At 37.9% G+C, this 18,371-nt stretch overlaps 1 protein-coding gene across 1 annotated transcript in view; it reads right to left on the bottom strand.

Annotated features, from left to right (window-relative positions):
• The window catches only part of Peritrophin-A (Peritrophin A), a 45,016-nt gene that overhangs the window by 12,018 nt on the left and 14,627 nt on the right, over positions 1-18,371 (bottom strand). The window contains exons 2-3 of the mRNA XM_073972996.1: positions 1,872-2,087; positions 1,608-1,802 (exon numbers count right to left, since the gene is read on the bottom strand). Of these exons, the coding sequence (XP_073829097.1) occupies positions 1,608-1,802; positions 1,872-2,087 (411 nt within the window). The remainder of the gene's footprint in view (positions 1-1,607; positions 1,803-1,871; positions 2,088-18,371) is intronic.

Here is an 18,371-nt window from a genome sequence, read left to right as displayed (position 1 = left end):
AAACTCAATTCTTTTGGTACACAATTTTATATTTGTAAGGGGTTTTTTGGGTGCCAACGTGGTGCAATGGTATGCACACCCGCCTTGCACGCTAAAGGTCGTGGGTTCGATTCCCCGGCCAGTCAAACATCAAAATTTTCAACGTTGGCAAAATACCCCTCAGTAATGTTGGCGACATTTCCTGAGTATTTCAGTCATGTAAAACTTCTCTACAAGTGGTGTCTTAGGACACGCCGTTCGGACTCGGCGATAAACTGTAGGTCCCATATCACTGAGCTAATATGAATCTGGGTGCACTCATATATATGAGAGGTCTCCCTTGTCCCGTATGGGATGTTTGTGGTACAATTATTTATATTAAGGGGTTTTACTATCCTTAGGGCAGAAATTCGGTCTTAATTTTGCTGTCCCCACTTCGAAGTTTATTGTCAAATAACAAGGATATTATGAGATAATTATATAATAACGAAGTCGTTATACTTAACTTACCCCTTGCCGCACATTTTTAATCAAATATATATAAATTATGAGCAAATTTTTACGTATTTAACAAAACCGGTTTAAACCGGTTAACCGGTTTTGAAAATTCTTGAAAACCGAAAACCGGTTTTTGAAAAAATTGAAAACTTCGGTTAACCGAAAACCGTTTTGTTTGGAAAAACCGGTTTTTTGGACACCCTAGTGTGGTTCCGAAGCGTGGGTATCATATTAGATAAGGCAGTGCTTGGTGTGTTTGAGAGAAAAATTCTTCGAAAGATCTACGAGCTAATATGAGTTGACTTTGAATGTCGACGTCGTAAGAACCACCAGCTGTATCTGCTGTACAAAGACATCACTATGTCCCGGTCCACACTAGAGTGAATTTCATTAAAAAATTTCATGAAATTAGGTGTTCTTAGGTCGATTTCCCCACTACAGCAATTTCATGATTTTACTCTACTATGGAACTCGATCTAGAGACTCGATCAACTCGAAAAAGAAATTAATATAAAAGTAAAGTGCATTGAAGTACCCTAGTTCCAGACGAGATGGATTACAACCATTTATCGGTGAGATATATTAATGCGATACTTTAATCTGAGGTAGTTGTTATTTAGCTTGGCTTCCGGCAGATCCGAATCAAGAAATTATTCGACTCATAAATTTGGAACTCTGCTAGTGCCACTTGGCACCCGTGGTTAAACGTTATGATTTTTTTTAACGATTTTTAAATTTCTATTGCATCGCCACCGTGCCACCGTGGTGCAATGGTATGCACACCCGCCTTGCACTCTAAAGGTCGTGGGTTCGATTCCCAGGCCAGGCAACATCAAATTTTCAACGGTGGCAAAATACCCCTCAGTGATGTTGGCGATATTTCCTGAGTATTTCAGCCTTGTAAAACATCTCTACAAGTGGTGTCTCAGGACGTTCGGACTCGGCAATAAACGGTAGGTCCCTTATCATTGAGCTAATACGAATCGGGGTGCACTCATTGATATGAGAGAAGTCTCCCTTGTCCCATCTGGGATGTTATTATTATATTGCATCGCCACTGATTTTCTCCAATTAAAATTCTCCTGCTAAGTTTTAAGTATTAATTATATTGAAATTATATTTTATCTTACCTTCAGGATTGCATGTATCCAAAAGTTGGTCTGGCCAATTACAGCCATGGATGCGATCATCATAAGCTAGACCAGCGTCACATTCCTGTTCAATGGGTTCACCATAGGCACACTTGATGTATGTTGTGGAACATTCCTTAGAGACGGGATAAATACCAAATTGATATTCACAGCCGGGTGTAGAGATTGGAGTAGCTGCGGTAAAATGTAAAGTAAATTTACATATTCAATTTGCAATGATTTTTTTTTTCATTTTAAACTTACGATCCCATTGTCTGCCTTTACAATCGACAGCCCAGTTGTAGTTGCAATGATTGTGTACGGCACCTTTGCCATCGAATAACAGACCATTTTCACAGGTTTCCAAAGTCAAAGTGCCATTGGTGCACAAAAAGAATTGATCGCAATTTTCAGTGTGAGCATAAGCTTGAACGCCATGCTTTTCAGGACATTCAATGGTGTCCAAAGGAACGGAGTGAACTGAAATTAGAAAAGTCGAATATTAGAAGTTGGGGATTTACAAAAAAAAAAGAAAAAAACTAAAAAATATTTAAAAGTTTTTTCTTAAAATTTTTTTTAGAGAAAATATTCCGGGAATAGATATTTTCTATAAGAAAAGTATCTGCTCCGGATTTTTCAATACACTATAAAATATTCTGAACTAAAATGGAATAATTAGTTTTCTTTCCTGTCAACAATTTTAGATGGAGAAGTTTTCCGACCACAGATACCCCAAATACATAAATCGGGAGGTACCGTTATATGGTACCATCTTTTTACTTCACTTCCTATAGAAAAAAGACACTAGGGGCCATTATCACATGTGTTCTTTTACTATAAGAAGGATTTGAAAATGCAAAATAAACTAATTTGGAGGCATTACAAATATAATTTTCACATTGAAAGTTAATTACAAGAAGCTCCTCCTTGAAATTCCATCATCATTTTTTTTAACTTTAACTTAACCGGAACGCTATAAATCTGTTCGGTAAATCCAAACTATAACAAAAGAAGACTTATAATAATAGGGGTAGGCTGCAACTTGCAACGTTGCGATGGTCACAACGTTTTGCGGAAGGATCGCGGAGGAGGAGGACTGCCTTCCGAATACACCAGTCTGGCCAGTACAGACCTATCTCGCATGAGCCAGACTCTAGTGACCCATACATGCTATTTAGTGAGGGGGATTTCAATGTCCATCATGAGCTTTGGCATTCCGTCCTTGGTAATGATTAGAGGCTACAGCGCTTGTCGAGCAAATTGATAGCTCCATAAGGATAAGAGTATATTGTCACAGCTCGCCAGATATCACCATTGTGCTACCTACATACCTGAATACCCGAGGTGGGACCAAATTCCTCTGCAGATGCGACGGGTCTAACAAATGAGCGTGATGATCTTGGTCGTATGAATCCTGAAGACCCAAGAGTTAAAGAACTTACTCTTAAAGTCAATATGCTAGTAGGCGGACATAAGAGGGAAAATCGGGCTACTAATAAATTGTGGACAACGGTTAAATAACTCTGAATCCGGGAAAGAAGGATGAAAAAATGGCTGTTACTTTAAACGGCGTGATTGTAACAGATCCGAAGATGTGTCAATGTTATTTTAACCAGCAGTTTATAGAGCACCCCGATATTGTCTTACGCCGTATACGAGCCCTTCCTAACGTCAACCGAAACGCGAAATCATTCAAAGCGTTGGACCCACACGGAATCTCAATGGTAATGCTTTAGCAACTGGATGAACCCGGAGTTGAGAATTTAGCAAGTGTCCTTATTCGGGTGGTCCCGTCAGGAGAGTCAGGAGAGGTGAATCGTACATGCCGATTCCAATCCTGTCGCCAGTAGCAATGATTCTAGACGAACTACTCCTCCTCACGATGTGAAACAGAGAGAGAGAGAGAGAGAGAAAGTAGAGAGATAAAGGGAGTTCCCCAAGCGGGGTGATATCTCCTCCTATCGGAACTGTTTAACCTCTACCTTTCTCCAGACGGTATGCGGATGATTGTACGATCTTGGCATCGGGTCTTATCGTCGATGGCATATGTGATAAGTTAAATGTCTACATAGCTGACCTAGTGCAGTTCTTCCATCTGTGCATCATCCATCCTTCCTAGTGCACCATCTTCACATGGAGACGAAGGGTTTACCCGTGCATCAGTACAGCAGGATGATGCCTCGCTGTCACGATTTAATGGTCTGGCTTCCCCCACTCAGATATGCCAGGATAAATCTTTACGATCTAGAGAGAGAGAGGTTCAAAGGTATAAAAGAAAACTTCTAGACCAACGAGTCTATCAGGCGGGCTTGTATAGTATTCGCACTGCTGCAGACGAGCAGGAAGTAAAGAGATACAGTGCGAATGTCGTACTTGAGGACACATCCCCTGGTGCAAAGAACAAGAACGCCAGCTACCAAGGCAAAAACGAGTGGTTTTAGACCAGTTAAGGTCCCGACGATTCAGCCGCCTCAATTCGTTTTGGGCCCGAATTGATACCACGATAACCAATACCTGCCCAGCATGTGCATTGGTAGCACACAATACGCTGCATTTGTTTAGCTGAGTCTTTTGAGTCTGGATACGGAGGAACCAGAACCTGATAACTGAAATAGTACTCGAACGAACATATTTGGGTTTCTACAACAACAACAATTGACTCCGTTTAAACCTTAGTAACTTAGCATTTCTGGCTGCGAAGCGAAATTTGTTAAGAATGCAAAAACCTTCCTGAAATTCCAAATAGGGCCAAGTATTTATATTCCCATATTTTATTTCCAGTAGAATTTTTGAATCGAATTCACCATAATTATAGATTGATTTTGAGACTTAATAATATAAATTCAATTTCAGCCATTTCGATGGGATAATGAGGCTAAAAAAAACGCTTGGACCTTTACCGACAAATTTCATATGGAACGTTAATACTCCAAATGTAGACCAAAATACTAAATTTCAGCCTTTTCGGTCGAATATTGAGCCCACACCCTTCATAATATCGGAAATAGCGAGGTACCGTTCTATGGAGGCTACACTAAGGCGTGGACCTATACCGATAAATTTATCATGGAACGTTTAATACCCTAAACGAAGACCAAATACCAAATTTCAGCCATTTTGGTGGGATATAGATGCTACAACCTTCAAAATACCGAAAATCAGGAGGTACCGTTCTATGGGGGCTATATGAAGGCATGAACCTATACCAAAAAAATTCTGGGATAAAGTTTTTACCACCAACGAAGGCTAAAAACCTAATTTCAGCCATTTCGGTGTGATATTGAGGCCACAACCTTCAAAATACCGAAAATCAGGAGGTATCGTTCTAAGGGGCTATATGAAGTCGTGAATCTATACCGTCACATTTCTGTGAGAAAGTTTTATACCACCAACGAAGTCTAAATACCAAATTGCAGCCATTTCAGTGGAATTTTGAGGCCGAAATCAAAATACCGAAAATCGGGAGGTACCGTTCTATGGGGGCTAAATGAAGGCGTGAACCTATACCGAAAAATTTCTGGGAGAAAGTTGTATACCAACAACGAAGACTAAAAGCGAAATTTCAGCAATTTCGATGTGATAATGAGGCTAAATCCTTCAAAATACCGAAAATCGGTTGGTACCGTTCTATGAGGGCTATATGAAGGCGGGGACCTTTACCGACAAATTTCATATGGAACGTTTAATACTCCAACTGAAGACCAAATATCAAATTTCAGCCATTTCGGTGGAATATTGAGGCCACAGCCTTCATAATACCGGAAATAGGGAGGTATCGTTCTATGGGGGCTACATTAAGGCTTGGACCTATACCGATAAATTTTATATGGAACGTTTAATACCTTAAGCGAAGACCAAACACCAAATTTCAGCCATTTCAGTGGGGAACTGAGGCCACAACCTTCAAAATACCGAAAATCGGGATGTACGCTTCTATGGTGGTTATATCAAAACCTAGTACCAAACGTCCTAGAAGTAATTAAAACATTATACCAAATTATAAAGCTCTATCTTATCTATCTTCCGAGCTGTATCTTGATTTCAACAGACGGATATTTACTTCATAGGGTCTCCGACGAATATTTCGATGTATTACAAACGGAATGAGAAACTTAGTTATACCCTCCATATTACGGTGGACGGTTTAAAACAATCCAAATTCCCCAGACATATTTGTTTCGTACTCAAAACAATGGCACAAAAATACATTAACTGTTGAGACTGTCACCTTCACAACACATTTATAGTAAAATATTTCTTTTTATAAAAAATATCTGTAATTTATCAATTTATAACTGGACTTTGACTTGTTGCATCATGTTGGAAATTTAAGAGTTCCCCAAACTAACCTACAGACTATAAAAACCAGTGGCGCTTTATTGAAGTGTCCCGAAAAAAGCAGGAAGATGAGTCTAAAAAAACATTCCAAACAAAAAAACAACCAACCAACACTTATCGGAAGTACTTTTTAAGCCAATATTATTAGCAGATGTGTATGAGAAAATATTCACAACAACATTTCGAAAATCCCAAACAAACATTTATTTGCTTATTTTGTTGTTGTATTTGCATTCAACATAAACTTCCATCGAGCTTACATCTGTCTAGCTAAAGATTGCAATTTCCTTAATAAATCTACAGGTGAAGACATCGTCGGAAACTGGTGGCTGGCTGGCTGCAACCAGGGAGTTTTTTTTGGTTTTTGTTAAGCTTGTTGAGTGCTATTTATTTCGAAAGATAGCTTCGCTTGCACAAAACAAGTTTTGTGAAGAAAAGCTCATCTTCAATCCTAGCCTGTTTTTATTTACAGTTATTTAAGATTCTGCCAACGCTGATGAATGCCTCGCTCGCTTTGCCTGTGAGAGACGACAACAAGGTAATCCGCCTTGCTTAAATAAACAAGTTTTGCTTGTGACGTAACTTATTGCCGCATGAATGATGGCACATGGCTTAAATGGTGGTCCATGTTATGTGTCTGGCTGTGCATCCAGCCATCCAACAACAAGCTTTGTGTGTTTGCATCGCTATGAATGGAATTCCATAAATATTTGTTATCTGCACATTTAAGATTTGCACTCCCCCAATGGGGCCAGAGCAATTAAAACTACTCTGGATTGGGTTAATGTGCAAATAGTTTTGAATGTGTGTGAATAAATGTATAACCATAATGAATAATCATATTCGGAATATGGAGATCATAGAAAAACTCTGACCTACGTTAAAAATGTTTAACGCCGATCTGGTATTTAAAACTATAGAACCAAATGGACGTTTTACATCTTTTTAATGGTTTCAACGAGTTGATGCTGCATCACTAGAGTTGCGAAAATTGAAAGACGTAGTTCGCTATCTGGTTCCAAACGATCGGTTTGTTTGTAAGAGAAACCTACGAAACCTACCAATCGCATTTCAGTTGCGCCAGAACAATTCACGCTTGTCTAGGCAGCTGTTCTTCTGCTGCTCTCTCAAACCTGCCTGATAAATCTGTTGATCTATAGGTTCTCTTTTGTATCTTTGGACCTCCCTTTCTGGATCATGATCTTTCCTGAGATGTCTGGGAGGGGAGTACCTATCCATTAAATGTTGATTTTGATGTTTTTGCTTATTGCATCCAAGAAGACTGCATCCTGATATGCCGATGCACCAGCAAGATCTTTGTCCCCTTCTGTAAATGGTCCAGACATGAGAATGCACCCCTGTTGCGGTTTTCAGGGCTGCATTCTGTCAAGTTTGCCAGTTTATTCATTGCTCATCACTTACGTTGAAAAACCATGCGCGGACGACTTGTATAAGTTGTCGAATGTGACCCTCATTATTTTGGAGTAGTTTGTGGTCCCAGTGGTAAACAGTGTGGCTGTGGAAGAACTCGGCAAGATCAATGAGGTATGTGTTCAAAATGACACAAATGTTATCAATGATGGAAGCTGACGCCATGAGCGTACAATCATCAGCATACATAATTATGTCAATGTCCTGGGGAGAGCGTTGCAGAAACGTATGACTGACATCAACACATATATATTGTTGGTGGCCCACATACATATATATATAGTTGTTGGTCCAACGTTCCAAACAAAACCCGAGGATAGTACTCTCGACATCCTCAAACAGCGTAGCATGGTTGACCGTCCGGTCTTCGGTCCTCGGCAATGATTGCACGGTCAGTGAGGACGCCCCTACCATAATTGGCGGAGAGTGTCACAGTTCGCCAGATATAATCATCGTGTCACCTGGTGTGACAAATGACGTCACCTGGCAACCCTTCGTTTCTCCTGGATTAGGCCATCTCTCCATAATTGTCTACATCAGCAGACCGCCTGATTTGATCACCTCCGCACTTTCATCAGTCATGTGAAAGCTGAATGGCCCTACTAATGCTCGGGTAGCAGAGAGGAAGTTCCGAGACATCTCACTGCTGATGCTCGTCATATACCATATATACATATGTACATATATACCGATCGAATACGAAAGTGGGACCAAATTTCCCAGCGAGGCGATGGAATTAACAAATAAGAGTGGTGAGCTTCGTCACGCCAACCCCAATAACCCCTGAGTCAAGGAGGTGACACTGGATGTTAACAGATTGGTCAGTAAGAATAGGCGGAAAAGTGGCTAAATCATCGACAGCACCACGGGAGTGTCAGGGCGAAGACAAGAGTACTACATCGCAATAGGTCTTTTCCTGCCGAGGGGGAACCACCACAATTTACAATGCATGATGTTGCGAATGTCATCCGAAAAGCTAACTCATCCAAAGCGTTGGGCCCTGTTGGAATCTCCATGGTAATGCTGTCGTTTATTTCAAAGTTCTTAAGCTGATATCTCCGGAACAGTTTAACCTCTACCACTTCTGCATTCCACCCCCCTCTAGACGGGGCACTACAACATATCATATCCACACATTTCAGTCGAGAACTGAACCAGAACAGGCTGTGCGACCGAATAGTCATGGTGGCTCTTTACCTATTGAATGTCTTCTTCGATACCGTAAACCATAGATATAGACAATCAAATATTTAATTAAAGCAAAATTACCCCAAAATATTGAATGTTAGGTCGACAGCGCAAGCCTCAGCTATTTCTGACAAGATCAGCTGCAGGAACAAGGTTCTCAAGTCGTTGGTTCGCAAATGTTAGCGCTACGCAGTGGAAGAATATTCAAAACTGCCAGAATGGCGCTTTGAGGACTGTAACTCATAACACCAGTGGAACATCTTCATAGGGTGAAAAAGATTCTACTGGTTCATCAGCACAACAAGGTTCAAGGCAGTACCTGCTTGGGTGTTAAAGTAGGGATCATCCCTCCATCTAGTGGACAGACTGCACTTTTGGAAAAACATTTTGAAAATATGTGTGGGAGGTATCTGAAAGATTGGACCGATACAGTCTATATTTCAAACTGATCAATAGAAGAAATATTACGATGTGCAATGCGTGGACCAAATCGGTTGATCGAGAGTTATCTTACCAGACCGATAGGCGGACGGACGAACATGGATAAATCGACTTCAAATTGTGTGAAATTTAGAGCCACCGTGGTGCAGTGGTAAGCACTTAGAAGGTCTGCGGTTCAATCCCTTACCAGAACATCAAATTTTTCGGCTGTGACAAAATCCCCTTAGGGTAATGCTAACTTACATTTCCTGAGTATTTCAGTCACGAAAAATTAACTACGGCACTACATAAGACACGCCGCACAGTGTGCGTTTTCATACAAAAGTGGACAAAAATAGAAGGAGTTTACCTAGGTTGATGCATTTTTGCACAAGTACTTACTATAATGACATAGGAATGAAAAATTTCAAATTTGCTTTAAATGGGTAAATTTTTGAGGAATAAACTTCAAATTTAATATAAGAAATTTTCTTAGGGCTCTGTTGAGTTGTACCGATTTTGACAAAAATGGTTCAGATTTGGATATAGCCCCCATATATATCTTTCCACGATTTTGCTATAACTCGGTCAATTTTAATCGAACAGCCTTCAAATTTAATATGTGATATTTCCTTAGGCCCCTGAGTATTTTTACAGATATTTTTAAGAAAATATTTTGTGTTAAATTTGAAGTTTATTCCTCAAAAATTGACAGATTTATAGCAAAATCGGTGTAAGATATATATGGGGGCTATATCCAAATTTGAACCATTTTTTTAAATCCGTAAAACTTGTCAGGGGCCTAGGAAAATATCGCATTTCCATTTTGAAGGATAGTCGATCAAAATTAACCGACTTACAGCAAGATCGGTGAAAGATATATATGGGGCATGACAAAAATTCGTCAACCTAGATCAACTCCTTCTGTTTTAAAATGAAACTGCAACACATTCATTAAATAAAAGAAAAGGTTGCAATATGAATGTATACAGTGTTGCGCATATTAAAAGCGACAAATCCAGGATTTCGCATTAATTCAATTTTTGTTTCCGTTAAAATTTTGTTTAAATGTAATATTTTGTGTCCAGTTGTTTTTTATACCCTCCACCATAGTATGGAGGGTATATTAAGTTTGTCATTCTGTTTGTAACACATCGAACTAATCATTTGCGACCCTATAAAGTATATATATTCTTGATCAGGATAAAATTCTAAGACGATCTAGCCATGTCCGTCTGTCCGTCTGTCCGTCCGTCTGTTGTAATCACTCTAGCGTCCGCAATAATTGAGATAGAGTGCTGAAATTTTGCACCCGAGGGTCTTTTTTCCATAGGCAGGTCAAGTTCGAAAATGGGCTACATCGGTCCACTCTTTGGTATAGCCCCCATATAACGGTACCTCCGGATTTAAGGTATTTTGACGTTCTTCGCCACATTTGCAGACCGAATTAGCTATAATTTGGCACTTAGGGTTCCTAATGATCAACAAACTTATATCCCAAACGATATGGGCATAGGTCCATGTTTTGGTATAGTCCCCATATAACGGTACCTCCCGATTTTTGGTATTTTGACAATTTTAGCCACAATTTTTAACCAAACTACCTGCAATTTGACATTTGAGGTTCTCAGTGGTCAAGAAACATCTCCACCAAACATCGTCAATATAGGTCCATGTTTTGGTATAGCCCCCATATAACGGTACCTCCCGATTTTCGGTATTTTGAGAATTTTAGCCAAAATTTGTAACCGAACTATCTGCAATTTGACATTTGAAGTTCTCAGTGGTCATGAAACATCTCCGCCAAACATCGTCAACATAGGTCCATGTTTTGGTATAGCCCCCATATAACGGTACCTCCCGATTTTCGGTATTTTGAGCATTTTATTTACAATTTTTAACCGAACTAGCTGTAATTTGACATTTAATGTTCTCAGTGGTCATGAAACATCTCCACGAAACATCGTCAACATAGGTTCATGTTTTGGTATAGCCCCCATATATCGGTACCTTCCGATTTTCGGTATTTTGAGAATTTTAGCTACAATTTTCAACCGAACTAGCTGTAATTTGCCATTTGAGGTTCTCAGTGGTCATAAAACATCTCCAACGAAAAATCGTCAACATAGGTCCATGTTTTGGTATAGCCCCCATATAACGGTACCTCCCGATTTTCGCTATTTTGAGCATTTTAGCTACAATTTTTAACCGAACTAGCTGTAATTTGACATTTAAGGTTCTCAGTGGTCACGAAACATCTCCACGAAACATCGTCAACATAGGTCCATGTTTTGGTATAGCCCCCATATATCGGTACCTTCCGATTTTCGGTATTTTGAGAATTTTAGCTACAATTTTCAACCGAACTAGCTGTAATTTGCCATTTGAGGTTCTCAGTGGTCATAAACCATCTCCAACGAAACATCGTCAACACAGGTCCATGTTTTGGTATAGCCCCCATATAACGGTACCTCCCGATTTTCGGTGTTTTGAGAATTTTAGCTGCAATTTTGTCTATTCAAAAATAATCGTCAATATAGGTCCATGTTTTAGTATATCCCCCCCATATAACTTTACCTCCCGATTTGCGGGAATTTTCAGTGGTCACGAAATTTCTTCACTAAAATTCGTCAACATGGGCCCATTTTTGAGGGCCTACATTGTTTTGATGAAACTATAAAACTTTTCCGCCAAAAAATTTAAAGATAGGTTAACTCTTTGGTATAGCCCCGTAGGTGGTACCTTTCACCTAGCTGAACACATTTTTTAGATTAGATTAGATAACACTGTGCAACAAAATGGAGGCGTTATATCTTTGTTCACTGTTGCTTAAGTGCTCTACAAAAACAACAAACAAAGATATAATGCTAATTCATTATGGCTTACTGGGTCTCTTGCAAAAACTTTATCACGCATAAGGCGGAAGTTCGACTCACGGCGCATCTGTCCTTCGGGGTTTTTAATATACTCACCAGTGTCGAATAGTTGTTAGACATAAAATTGTAAAAGGACCCTAATAATTCCATTTTAATTAAGACTTGTTTATGGTGGAGGGTATAAAAAGTTCGGCCCGGCCGAACTTAACGACTTTTTACTTGTTGTTATGTACAGATTGGTTCGCAGAATTTAGGAAACACTGGTAGAAAATTCAATGTTTTATACGGTTTAAATGCCCAATATGATTTTGTTATTTTATTTTTAATAAATTTTATTCAAAATATGATTTAATAACAAAAATTTAATAATTTTTTAGCTATATGACTTTATGTTACACACTGTTGGTTGAAACACTGGGTTCTTGACCGGTGTGTTGTTTGAGTTGGGAAGTGTATAACTTTTCAAATTGTTTTCAAAACTTCATCTGCGAACAAGTCTAGGGCGTACATCGGAAATAAGAGCCCCAACTAATTCTTGGAAGTTCCTATTCGCATTACCTTTAAAGTGTCCTTAACGTTTTTAGCCACAATGTGCCGATAGCCTCAAGGGGTTTACACCAGGATGTATTGTGTTCTTCTTAATAACATAAGAACGGTTGATACTTATCCACTTTCCGAATGAATATTTTTTACAATTTATATTTGCAGATAAAGGAAACATTTTTGATTTGAGGGTGTTATTATGTTTTCTCCGGATCATGGGAAAAGTGGTCGGAGATGGCAACCCTGTTAGGATAAAAAAATGCAAATTATCCCAAAATTGCTCTAACATGTCTAAAAAAACAAATTTATGTCAAAAGTAAAGCAAATTAAACCGATAGCATACAATGATATTCCGTTGTTGCTTTGTTTTGTACTCCCCATTCTCAAGGATCAGTCTATATTGTTGTTGTTATCCTATCCAACTACAAAGTACAGAAACAACTTATTGGCAGCTAATAACAAAGAACAACTACATTAAAAATGTAACGGATTGAACAAATTGAATTAATGCGAAATTCTGGATTTTTTGCGTTTGATATGTTCAACACTGTATATACCCTCGTTAGCATAAATACTGAAAATACAATTATTTCCTGTTGCAGGAATGAACTATGATAACTTTTATTCCATTTATTTATATGCTCACAAAATGCGGCAGATACTGCTTAAAAAAATAAGTGTCAAAATGGGTGTATAATGTTTCTTGTGTCGTGGAGGGTATCACAAGGTCGATGCAACCCGACTTAAGCCTTTCCAACTTTTTAAAATTATTAAAATATTCCAATTACATTAAACAGATTTTTTGTTTAAATTTTGATGTGATCTGTCACTTTATTTAATTCGCCATTAAAACGCACAAAGTTATTTCAAAGTTCTAATAAAAAAGCATGAAATGACATCAAAAGTCTTAAAACATGTTTTTTTCTTTTTAGTGTCATGACGTTGGAGTCCAGTTTCGCTTAACCAGCTGTCCGAGAGGTTGGTTCTTGAGCATGAAAAAGTCAAACTACTTTTTTTCTGTGATAGACAATCAACAGAGCCGCCTTGGGTGTTGTTTTATTTTGTTTCTAATTTCAACGGCCTTTAATTGGTTTTGCAGAATATTAGCCGCCACAACCTGATTTTGTTGTTGTGTGTGTGCAGCATGTTTATTGAATGGCTTCGTCGTTTTTACTAAATCGAGTTTTTTGTTGTCTTCAAAAGTAAAAGACTGGTTTTGTTTAATTTTCCTTTCATTTTATGGCAAAATTCAATATTATACAACAATAGTATCTAAGTTTGTCTAAATTTTTTGAGGACTGGTACTGAAATAATCTAAGCAAGAAGTAGATACTTAGATACTGGGTAGGCACAACGACGACAGAGGTATGTATGAATGGTTAATAATATTAGAATGTTGAATATCAATTAGATGAATGTGTAACATGATCAATAAAGCCCCCTCTTCCCTCTCCTCAACAAAACCGATCACCTTTCTTGTGATTGTTATAATTTTGGACTAGAAGCTTTTGACAGGCCATAACATAAAGTTAGTTATGCCACCAGCATTTAAGCAATCTACTAATAAGTCTAATGTCTAATCTGGCTGATTGGCAGCCGAACGAACTGAGCTATAGATAACTTTGACTAGACTATTTCACTTTTACAACACACTCCTCGTACCTATGCCTTATGGGTTTTGAAATTATTGATTGTTTGTTTGTTGGAGTTGCGGAAAAGTAGAAAAATGTACAAACAAAAACACCAAACACAAAAATGCCATAACTATTTTTTAATGGCATAAATGGTCATAAATGTCGTAAAGTCGGAAATATACATGTTAATGGTTTATGTGCCGAAAGTGAAGGTATACTTCTGCAACAGCGTAGAAGTGCAATGTTCACTTCTTCTACGCGCTTTGGTTTTTGTGCTTTCTGTCGCACAAAATGTCTGATCATCAACTTTTTATGGTTCCTTGTCAACCGGCCAGTTGCTGTATAGAATTTTAATAATATGTCAATTTCCCACCAATTTGTTTTGATTTTTATTCAGTTAGGTTATTTTGCAATGTTTTGTTATTTTGTGTAAGGTGTTGCCTAGGTGGGTGGAGGCGAGGACGCTGTCATTAACATTTTTGGTTTTTAATTTGGTATTCCCGTTTGAACGCGTTCTCGTTCTGTTTTTTGCAGTATTTCGTTGTTGTTTGACTAATTCGCTGGCCGTGACCAAAATCTAATTTAATTTCATGGAATACAAGAATTCTTAAAGTAACTCATAAACGCTCCTCATAAGAACAATATAGAGAAGCGGTCATAAGCATGCTTCAACAACATAAATACACAATGTTAATAAACCCGTTATTTGCATTTATTAGTGCGTATTCTGAAAAGAATTTTTAAGCTTCCCGATAGTTTTCGACAAATGTTTTTTGGGAAAGAAATTTCATTAGCCATTATGAGCCCGCGCTCTTAATGACAAGCTGTCAATTGCCGCAAGGAAATTGACTAATGTAAATCTGGAATTTATGTTTCAAAAAAGAATACCATCGTAGGGGTCTTCCATAGTATAGAAGACAAACGTGGGTCTTCTGTAGAATAGAAGTCCATCGTAGGTGTTTTCTCTGGAATAGCAGACCTCAGTAGTGATCCTCCATAGAATAGAAGACCACCGTAAAGGTCTTCCATAGAATAGAAGACCACCGTAGAGGCCTTCTATAAAATAGATGAACACTGTAGATGCCTCCCATAGAATAGATGAACACCGTAGATGCCTTCCATAGAATAGAAGAACACCGTAGGGACCTTCCATGGAATAGAAGACCACTATAGAATATAAGACCAATGTAGGGGTCTTCAATAGAACGGAAGACCACCGTAGGGGCCTCCTGTATTATTGAAGTCCACCGTAGGTGTCTTCTAGAGAATAGAAGCTCACCGTATGTGTCTTCTATATAATAGTAGACCTCCGTAGGGTCTTCGTATGAGTCTTCTATAATATAGAAGTCTCCATAGAATAGAAGGGGTATTCCATATAATATAAGACCATTGTGGGGGTCTTCAATAGGACGGAAGACCGCCGTAGGGGCCTTCTATAGTATTGAAGTCCACCCTAGGGGTCTTCCACAAACGTGGGTCTTCTGTAGAATAGAAGTCCATCGTAGGTGTCTTCGCTGGAATAGCAGACCTCTGTAGTGGTCTTCCATAGAATAGAAGACCAACGTAGAAGCCTTCCATAGAATAGAAAACCACCGTAGCGGTCTTCTATAAAATAGAAGACTACCGGAGGGACCTTTAATAGAGTAGAAGACCACCGTAGAGGCCTTCCATACAATAGAAAAACACCGTAGGGTGTTCCATAGAATAGATGAACACCATAGATGCCTCTCATATGATATGGGGTGAAATGAGAGAAGTTGCCCTTGTCACTTCGGGGATGTCGTGGGAGCATACATATGCATGCTATTCTTCGTGCAAAGATGGCCAGTCCACATTTTCCGGTGCCTTCAGACAAAAGTTCATTTTTTCGCTAAAATCTTGCGCACGATAAGTCTCGAAGTTTGAACCTGATTTGCCCAAACTTACCACATCGTAATAATGCATCCAGACTTAAATCTGGTTCGAATTTGGACTATATCGGCCCACTCCTCCCACCTCCCAAAAATTTAAAAAAGTGTATTTTATGGACATATTCCAGATAGTTTTAAATATTTTTCAGAATGTTGTCCTTGATTACAGCGGTAATTTGTTTCCGAGGTCCAAGGCCATACTAACTGAGATAATGACTCAAAAGCAACACTGAAAATGCTAACAACTTCTAGTATGCATTTTTTGAAAGTACATATTGAGGCTACAAAAACCCTAGTAGGGTTTTGTCCTGTCAGATCCAGTTCAGATTTTATGGCCTCATCTAAACCGGGCTAAAACTACAGTTTTTTGTATTTATCTCAGAAACGATTAGGAATTTGGCCTTGCTGTGTTTGGCAATATCAATTGAACAATTGGGAGTTGAACCAAGTATTTTTTTCAAAAATCTTCCAAATAGAGTTCGCAGCAATTCTTCAGAACATTCGGAAACTCTAAAATGCTTACTTCATGTTGTTTAGCGGTATTTTGCATCATATCTTTTACAACACGTATTTCAAACACAGTTCTCATTATTGACATATTTATTAAATCTTCGTTGAAAAATATACTGAAAACAACGTGATAGAGACATTGTACAACAATGGCATATTCTGAAGTTGGGTATTACATTCTAGCGAATATTTTTCCAAAAGAAAACATTAAGAAAAAAAATAAAGGTTTTGGAGATAGGGTGCGAAATGTTTAAAAGTTATGGAAATTTTCGATATTTTATAAAATTTGAGGCAATAAATGTAGTTTTTCTAGTTCATTATTTATACAAATATTTTATGTTTGCCCTTATATACAAATTTGCTTCAGAGGTCAGATGAAGATTCACATAGGTTTCAGAGATATAGCCCAGAATTTCTTTAAAAAGTCAATATTTAACCATGTTTAGATGGGGCCATAAAATCCAAGCTGGATCTGACACAACAAAACCCAACTAGGGTTTTTGTCGTTTGGGTCTAATTCTAATTCAAATTCTAAGCTCAAATTGTTTGCACAAGATTACCTTAAAAATGTTGCATAATGTTACTGATGAGTACAATAACTTACGATTTGAGTATCTGATTTAGCCGAAACTTTTCACATCGTAAAATTTCTTCCAAGATTATATCAAGTTCCAAGAGATTATATATGGGATTGTTTTGAAATGTACATCATCGGTTGTCCATGTGATTCTGATTACAAGGATATAATTTTGTTCGCCATCAAGTTCATGCTTCCAAGAGCTGCAAAAATCCTACGGTGACCAACTAAAATGGCTATTTGAAACGATAAATATCCAACCGAATGACACCCAAAATTAGATCCACTTCCAAATGGATATGTTAGTTTAATCCTTCCTCAGCAATACTTTGACACTTTTGCGCTTTAATCCAAATCAAATTTATTAACAAAATGTATTTATTCGTGACGTCCACAATCGTTAAGATAAATGCTCCACAAGTTCTATATTTTTGTCGGCAAGTTCAAACGTCCAAAAATGCAACACGATTTTGTCCATACAAGTCTCAATTCACACAGGCTGAGGGATTATCTCTGCCGACAAAGCCGATTGAAGGCTTTTTGGGAAAATGTGCAAACAGGGTAACATTTTTATAAACTTTTTAGTTCTGGAACACAACTAATGTTTGCTTGCAGGATCATACAACATTCCCATAGTTATGTCTAGACATCGGATTTTGCATATTTGCATATTTTTTAATAATAAAGATACGAAGATTCTGTTTGGACCAAAATTCGTTTCAAAGAAAACTGAATTAAATGGCAGGGTCATATTTTGTATTTATTTTGCATATTTGAATATTTTGCATATGCACAAAATATGCAAAAAATATGCAAAATATGCAAAAAATATGCAAAATATGCAAAAAATATGCAAAATATGCAAAAAATATGCAAAAAATATGCAGAATATGCAAAAAATATGCAAACAGATTTTGGCGGAAAATTGTCATTTAAAGTTGGAAAAACCATCAAAACATGCTTAAAGTGTCCTAAACTAAGACTGTTGACCGTTTAATGTCGATTTTTTTCAGCAGATTATTATGTTATTGAGACCGTTTACGATAGTGTGGTGTAGGGTATAAAAATGTGGTATCGTAATACCATTTTTTTTATTATTAAACTATGCAAAAATATAAAATTTGATAAAATATCGAACGTTATATGTAAAATTCAATATTTTCTTGGTCTTAATTTGTACCATTTGGCTGGTTTTAACTCAAAGGAACAAATCAATCTCGGATTTTTTTAGACGGAGAGCCGCCTAAACCTTTTTGCATTGTTGATAGCCAAAGTTTGAGCACAATTGGAATATGTTAACACGTGAAAATCTCAATTTTTTTTTGCTATTTGGCGAC

The sequence above is a fragment of the Musca autumnalis genome, unplaced genomic scaffold (genome assembly GCF_047663935.1).
Source record: "Musca autumnalis isolate F117 unplaced genomic scaffold, ASM4766393v1 scaffold_3, whole genome shotgun sequence".
NCBI lineage: Eukaryota > Metazoa > Arthropoda > Insecta > Diptera > Muscidae > Musca > Musca autumnalis.
The sequence above is the reverse complement of the archived record's forward strand: the minus strand, read 5'-3'. Positions and strand labels throughout refer to the sequence as shown.